We start from the raw sequence: 7,585 nt of genomic DNA, 5'->3' as shown, positions 1-7,585 counted from the left end.
TTTTTTTTTTTTTTTTTGACAGAATATGCCTAGATCTTGTCCCACTGAAGGAAAATGATATTTTGCCCGTAATTTGAACTAAATTAGAGTCGGGTCTGCATTTTATCTATGATTTACTGGAACTGTCTTTTTCACTCAATATCTTTTCCAGATAAATGTTTATTCAAAATATGTCCATTCCCAAACAGACAAACTTGGTCATGGGATAGATTTTAGTTCTCCCTAGAAAGTACAGAACATCTTGTCTTGACAATAAACCAGATTTTCAGTGCTATGGTTTGACTTTCTAAGTATGTGATCATCAGCCTGTGAAACAACAACATATAAGGAAAATAAAATTAATGTTCTTCACCTAATACATTCTGTTGATGGTTTCTACCTACTTCACTAACACTGTGCTTTAAAAATAGGATGGATTTCATTTACTCACTACAGTACCTACCAGAAAGAACACTAAAATTATTTTTCCCTTAAAAGAACACAATGTAAAGGCCTATTAAAATATAATTACTGCCAAAAAGGAATTTTACATTTCCTTGAGATAAGCTACACCACTATAGTTTGAAATTTTACTTCCATTGATTCAGGATTAGCACAGCATGTTTAGATAATAAGCAGAAGGATCTCAGATAACAGCCTGAGTGAGTAATCCAACTACCGTGTTTAGTCTGAAAAAGTGTGTTTATCTGAAGGGCTCTTGGGACTAATACGGTTCCTCTTCAAAGCTTGAAGCAGGGGGCAAAAATCATAGTCCTGGAGGTTGGCAGGATAAACATGTCCTGTGATTTGCTAGCAATTTGAGAGATGGATTTCACTACACAGCCCACTGTTGTGTGTCAGGTTGAAAAGTGTCTGTCTGGAAATGAATTCATGTGCACACAGCTCCAGACAAAGGAAAATCTCCCTGAAATGGCCTGCCATCACATTTTAAGGCCAATTTTTCAAGTCCCTGACTCACACCTGGGAAATATACTGGTGTAGTAAGTTTACAATAAAAAGCTCACGTTTTAACAAGCAAAAATTGGTGCAATAATCTTGAAATGTACTGTCTCACTGCCAGATATAGAAATGCATTTTTCTGCATATTTTCCTGTTTTGTGTCTGAAAACAATTTTGTCTTTTCTGCATAGGGTCATCTCAGGGTTTTTTTTTCAGTGAAGGGAACTCTGTCTGATGCTCTTTTAATGTTCGGCGTGGGGTATAAACAGGGATGTTGGCAATGTGTCATTGTGAGGAAAGCTGTGGCAAGAATAAAAGCTCCTGTGTCAGGCAACAGTTTATAAATACAGATGAGAGATAACTGCTGTGTGTGCTCCATGAGGAGGAATCCAAACTGAGCTCAAGAAGTAGCAACATATTTTTAAGTTAGAAGAGAGAGAAAGCGTAAATGGTCAAACAGAAGGTTTCTATAACTCTGTGTGGAGGCTTTTCATGCATAGGTGGAGCAGTTGGGGGTTGTCAGTCTCTGAAAATAATTGTGAAGGGAACCAAACACCTAATAAGGTATTTGAGGTCTGAATGTCTTTTCATTTTCACCTACAAATTTCCTGGAAGTCAATGGCTTCCGTCCAGTTTAAATCAAATGTATGTAAAAGTAGATGAAGTTTATGACACATTGGATAAGAAAAGGGAAACTCCAGAATTACCTTCCCCCTCAATGCTTTTCTCACCTTTAAAGGACAGAGAGGCACAGGGCTGAGTTTCAAGGGAGAGTTCCTCAAGAAATGTTCCATGAATATGACTGAACAAGACAGCCTGAGCTATCTTTACAGGAGACTTCCATCAAGTTTGTATTTTTTACTTCACATGCCAAACTGCAGCTAGCCTAGGGGGATAAAAGCTAACTAAAATTCCTCCTGAAGTTCAAACAGTTACTCTCTTTTTATTTGCTTTTTGGTTTTGTTTTAATTGAAATGTAGATGCAAAAAGAAAACTTTTGCTTTTAGAAGAGAACTCCTGGTTAAAGAAGAGCCAAAGGCATCACTGAAAGCTTTTTCTAGCAGCAAACGTGGGACCAAGGATACATGCCTTCAAGCTTCAACTGTACCGTTGAAAAAGAAGACCACCACTTATATTTTCTTCCTTCCTTTCTTGCTGCACACGACGTTTTCGAGACTTATGGTAGGAACTGCTCAAGTAAGTGCTGTTTATGACAATTCAGCTATGATCAGCTACATCAGCAATACCTGCTCTCGAAACTCTCTGAGGTAAAGGTAACCTTACACTGCCTGAAGCTGATTGCAGCGAGTAAAGACAGGCTGCCCACTGGCAGGTGTAGCGGGTGGTGAAAAGCAGAGGTAAAGAGTTCAGGGAGTCGTAACTATTTACACAAGTCCTACATACATTAAGAAAGTGCCTCTTTTTGGATCTTCAGTAGAAAAAATTATATTGGAAGAGCATTAGAAGATAATTGATGTAGAAATTTTGTACATGAAGTTCAAGGAACATCAGTCTGATTCCTGATAGGAGCAATCTGTCATAATTAATAGTGTCTATGTGTACACATGAGAGGAGGAAGACCAATAACTAGATGCGCAATACTAATAGTTCATTCATCATTCTGCTTTTCACTTTTAATATTTTTTTAACTTCAGAAAGTTGAGAACCAGAAATGTAGTTTTGAAGCATCATCTATGGTTTTGGTAATATAAACTGTATCTATCTGTTGAAACCGAAAGTTTTTATGCAGTTTCAGGTATGAAATCAGATCTGTATTTTTAACTCTGGATTTAACTATAAAGATCTATATTAATTATTCATAAATCACATTATTTTTCAGTGTTGAAGTGTCCAGTTAATGTGTAGGTACAGCTGGGAAAGTAGAAGACTATTTGGTGAAACACATTCTCTAGAACACCAACAAAATACTTTGAGTTCAGTTCATTTCTCTATTGACTTACTGTATTTCCCAAATAAAGAAGAATTACAATTTGAGCTCCTTGATCTTCTGAAGTGATTAAAGTCATTATTCAAAGTTGATGATGAAGTATTTATGACTGAGAGGACACCCAGAGAGAAATGAGATTTCCACTACATGATTTAGAAGCTGTAACACCATCTCAGCTTTAACATGAAGCCGAGGGAAGAAATATAAGAGCATACCATCATCAGCATAACTGGGTACTTTGTTTTTTTACCCTGAGTCACTGAAGTCACAGGATTTCAGTCTGAACTTCAGTGAGAGTAACAATAAGCCCTGTGTGAGGAAAGAGGCTATTTCAGCTGTTGACTTCAATGGGAGTTGGATTAGGTCTTGATTTATTCTGAAGGTGTGTAGTGCAGATAGAGAGGCAACAAATTCAGAGGCATCTGAAAAGAAAAACGGCTAAATCCAGGATACTGAGAATGGAGAGTTTCTGAAAAATAGGAACCTAGGAAAGTGGGAACACCTTCATGAAATAGATACACTAAGACATGTTTCAGTGACAGTCTCCACCGTCAGAAACGGAAAATTTAAAACAAGGATTTACTCATAGCATTTCAACTTGGATCTTGAGGTAGAATAACTACACCCAGGTTATGCAACATTCTGGGCTGATGTATCGGCAGATTTACTGCTACACCTCTGCTTGCTCCAAAATCTCTGCACCACTTTCCACTACATGGTAACCACATGCTGTAGACCTCTTATATTATGAAAATTTTGGTCCCTTCTTGAAACAAAACTTAAAAATCTCAAGCCTTTTTTAAGTATCATTCTCACCAGTTTTCACTGTTTGCATTATTCTGATTTCTTTTCTTACATGAAAACAGTCAGTTCTCATAAAATTAATTATATTGGCAGAAAATCCCTCCCAAATTAAAAATTAAGTTTCTAGCTTTTTTATATGATAAAAAATAAAAAACCATGTAAAAATTGAAGAGTTTATTGAGAATTCCTCCTAAAAAGTGAATATAACTGACAAAAGTTGAGCTATGTTTAAACTGGAAAACATACATTTAGCTATGTAAAAGATCAGCACGAAAGGATTTTTTTTTTCCTAAAAATATATTTCAAAGAGACTGAAGATTGTCTCCATTTTTTTTTAAATTTATTTTATAAGAAGCTGAGATAAAATACTATTTAAATATTACTTCTTCTAAAGAAGAATTTAAAAATCCCCAGAAGTAGATGCTTTCATTTTGGTATGGGGTTGGGAAGATAAGGAAATTCTTGATATCTGATTTTATCTTTTGTTTAAAAACAGCACAAACATTTATGTTCCTAATAACAAAAACAAATTGGAAAAAAATCAGAGTAGAAGAAATTATTCTTTTTGGTTTTGTTTTTATTGGTTTGGGTTTTTTTTGTTCTGTGTTTTTTTTCAATATAAAAAAATAATTTTATGTAACATTTAGCTTCCCTTTCCATTAGTAAAAGTCTGATCCATCATTTCTCTTCAGCTCTCAGTAAGAAATTATTTTATTTTTTAGGATTTTAAGTACAAAATAGGACTAAAGTGAATTGATAAGTAGAATGAAGTAGAAATAGACAGTGAACTATATTAAAAGATAATACAGGAGGTCCCTAACACATAAAGTCTTACAAGACTAAACATCCTGAAATGTAATTCCTTTGGGTGTGGTGTCCTACTAACAAATTAGGTCTGAAGTTATCAGGCTCAGACTTCCTGAGTGAGCAAAGATGTTTTTCCTCCTTCTCCAACACCAAGTACAGATATTTTCAGACATATTAAGGAACAATTATGATGTTCCTTCTTTCCCGCAGCCAAATCATAACTGAAGCATTGCTAGGGCTATTATGCATGAGAAGGTTCTGGGATCTACTATAATAATAAAATCTAAGTCAATTAAATTCACAGGTTTGGAGACATGCCTTGAAATTTAACTTCAGTTTTCTGGAGAATCAAATGCTTTCACAGGACACTCAGAAGATAGTCACTGGTTAACTGCTGAGACTCTATAATTTGGGGTCAAGGAAGAATAATTTAGGGCACCTTTTGGTTCCTGAAGCTGGGTTAAGTTCACTTTAAAATTGGCTTGTATTTCATTCACATGTAAAACTCATGCCACAATATCCCTGAACTACATTCAGTTAATACACTTGCTGCCATTTAAATTCCTGGCAGTGGACTGCATTTCCCACCGATTGAAGTACCCAGTTAAGGTACATTCAGAAGTTTGGGAAGCTGAGATAAAGATTGCCAGTCTTATACTTCCTAAATCTTGGTGGTGGTGGTTTTGTTTTGTTTTAATGATCTGCTGTCCTTGGCTGGCTCATTCCTGTACAAGGTGCACACACACAACTACGGAAACTCATGAAGCTATCAAAGCTTTCAAACAGAAACTGGTGCATAACTCAGGAAAAGATCAACCAGCTGCAACACTTTGATTACACAATGAAAACATTTTGACATGGAAAGGGGATAAACTGAGCCAGGTAGAAGAAATCCTTACATTCTTTTGCTGTATTGTATGTGAAACTTATTTCCCTGACTGATGCTCACACGTGCATATACACATTACATGTGCACTGTGTGATATTTTTGGCATTAAGATCTTTTCCTTATAGGTGAGAATTTGAAAAGTAATGTGAGGAGGAGAAGAATGGTAACAAAATCTTTGATCTGTAAGTAGACCAGAAGATTCTTCTAATATATAGAAAAGCAACAACGATAAACACGTAAGGTGAACCAACAGCAGCATTTATTCATTCCATGATTGTGATAGATGTTTCTGCTTAAAAGAGAAAGAGAAAAAAAGCCAGCTCTTTATCTTCAACTTGATTAAATTTTTCTGTCTTTTCTGGTCAAATTTGGAAGTTACATAATACCACTGAAGCACTACTTTAATCTTCTCCTTTGTTAACTCCTCAATGTTATTATGCCACTGCTTCCTTTATATTTGAATAGGAAGCTTGTTTCTAGCTCTGTGACCCACATATCTGAGGTTAAAATCTTTGACTTTATCTCTGATTCAACAGTTCACATTAGGAAAGTACTCACCTGTCCAGCAGTGTCCAGAATGTCCAAATAAGCTGGTTCATCATCAATTCGGACTTGAGTTTTATACGCATCCTCTGAAAAACACAGTGCAGTATTTCTAAGCATAGGAGTGTCTTGGAGAATGGAAAATTAAATGGCTTCACTAGTTTGGAGCAGGTTTTTCCAAAGATCTCCAGTCTGACCTAACTTTGCTTTCTTTCAAGTCAAAAGGACATTCTGAAATCCTACCATCACTGCAAAGGATTAGCAACAGGGAGCCATGTAATCTTTTCTATTACCCTACCACAAAATATTCAAGAAGTAAATTTGACTCTCTTTAAAAGGATAGCAGATACCACAGGTGGTGTTTAAGTGACAAAGCCTCAGAGGTGTTGTGCTGGTGCTATGCAGTAGGGTGGTTTTCAGTTACCACAATCACACTTTCACAGCACTTTTCCTGCATATAGTTTCAACCTAAAGACTGCAAATTACCGGGAAAGTCACCCTGTAGCTGAATGGAGCTTCCGGCTTAGCTATGTCAGAGCAATTAATTAGACCTCTGTACATCTTCAGAGAGGATGCAAGTGTATTTTTTTTTAATTCTGTAATCAGTGTCCTCACACTCATCATGGCTGGGGGTGGACGAAGAAAAAAATGTGCTTGGTGGGCCATTCCTTTAGCTCATAATTTTGTCAACTGAAATTCGGAAGGAGAAAGCCAAAAAAGGTGAACTCCTATTTGCATAAATTGTTTTCGTCACGTTTCAATTTAATTCCCTTCTCAACATCTGCACTTTCTTCTTAAGGTTAAACAAAGCTTAGATACCAGACCATATTTATACTTGAAACAGTTATGGAAATGATCCATGCTGTTTAATTAAACATCAATACATAGCAGCCTGAGTGGTTTTGGTGACTGGTACTGTGCTTTGGCTGTTCACTGAGGTGTGAAAGCAAGTCAAGTGCCTTTAATGAACCTCAGAAGTGCCATTAATCATCATGACCATATGGCTGGCCTTGTCCAAAGACCCCATCCTGCAAGCCCTGGCTGCCAGAGACCCTTGGTACTAGGGTGTCATTAACTATTGAGATAATATTGGGATTATAATATGGGATTATATTGCAGGTAGCTGGAATTCTCAAGACATTACAATTTGTGCTTTAATATGTATATTGCACAATATGACACCACACAAAATCATGTAAAAACTGCTTTCTACCTGCACAAAGGAAAAACTAAAGCATTGCCAACCATATCCTGGGCTGCATCAGAAGTGTGGCCAACAGGTCGAGGGAGGTGATTCTCCCCCTCTACTCTGCTTTGGTGAGACCCCACCTGGAGTGCTGTGTCCAGCTGTTGAACCCACAACATCAGAAGGATATTGACCTGTTGGAGCGAGTCCAGAGGAGGCCACGAAGATGATCAGAGGGCTGGAGCACTTCTCCTATGAGGAAAGGCTGAGAGAGTTGGGCTTGTTCAGCCTGGAGAAGAGGAGATTCTGGGGACACCTTATTGCAGCCTTCCAGTACCTGAAGACGGCTACAAGGAAGCTGGGCGGAGAGTTTTACAAGGGCCTGTAGTGATAATACAAGGGGTAACGGGTTTAAATTGAAAGCGGGGAGGTTTAGATTAGATATCGGGAAGAAATTCTTCATGGAGAG

At 37.1% G+C, this 7,585-nt stretch overlaps 1 protein-coding gene across 1 annotated transcript in view; it reads right to left on the bottom strand.

Annotated features, from left to right (window-relative positions):
- Nucleotides 1-6,019, bottom strand: part of RIT2 (Ras-like without CAAX 2) — a gene marked incomplete at both ends in the record, with an annotated part of 20,095 nt that extends 14,076 nt beyond the window's left edge. The window contains one exon of the mRNA XM_010151049.1: nucleotides 5,946-6,019. Coding sequence (XP_010149351.1) covers nucleotides 5,946-6,019 — 74 coding nt within the window. The remainder of the gene's footprint in view (nucleotides 1-5,945) is intronic.
- Between the last annotated feature and the right edge of the window lie 1,566 nt (nucleotides 6,020-7,585).

This window comes from Eurypyga helias, unplaced genomic scaffold (assembly GCF_000690775.1).
Source record: "Eurypyga helias isolate BGI_N326 unplaced genomic scaffold, ASM69077v1 scaffold17514, whole genome shotgun sequence".
NCBI lineage: Eukaryota > Metazoa > Chordata > Aves > Eurypygiformes > Eurypygidae > Eurypyga > Eurypyga helias.
This window is presented reverse-complemented; position numbering and strand designations above follow the sequence as displayed.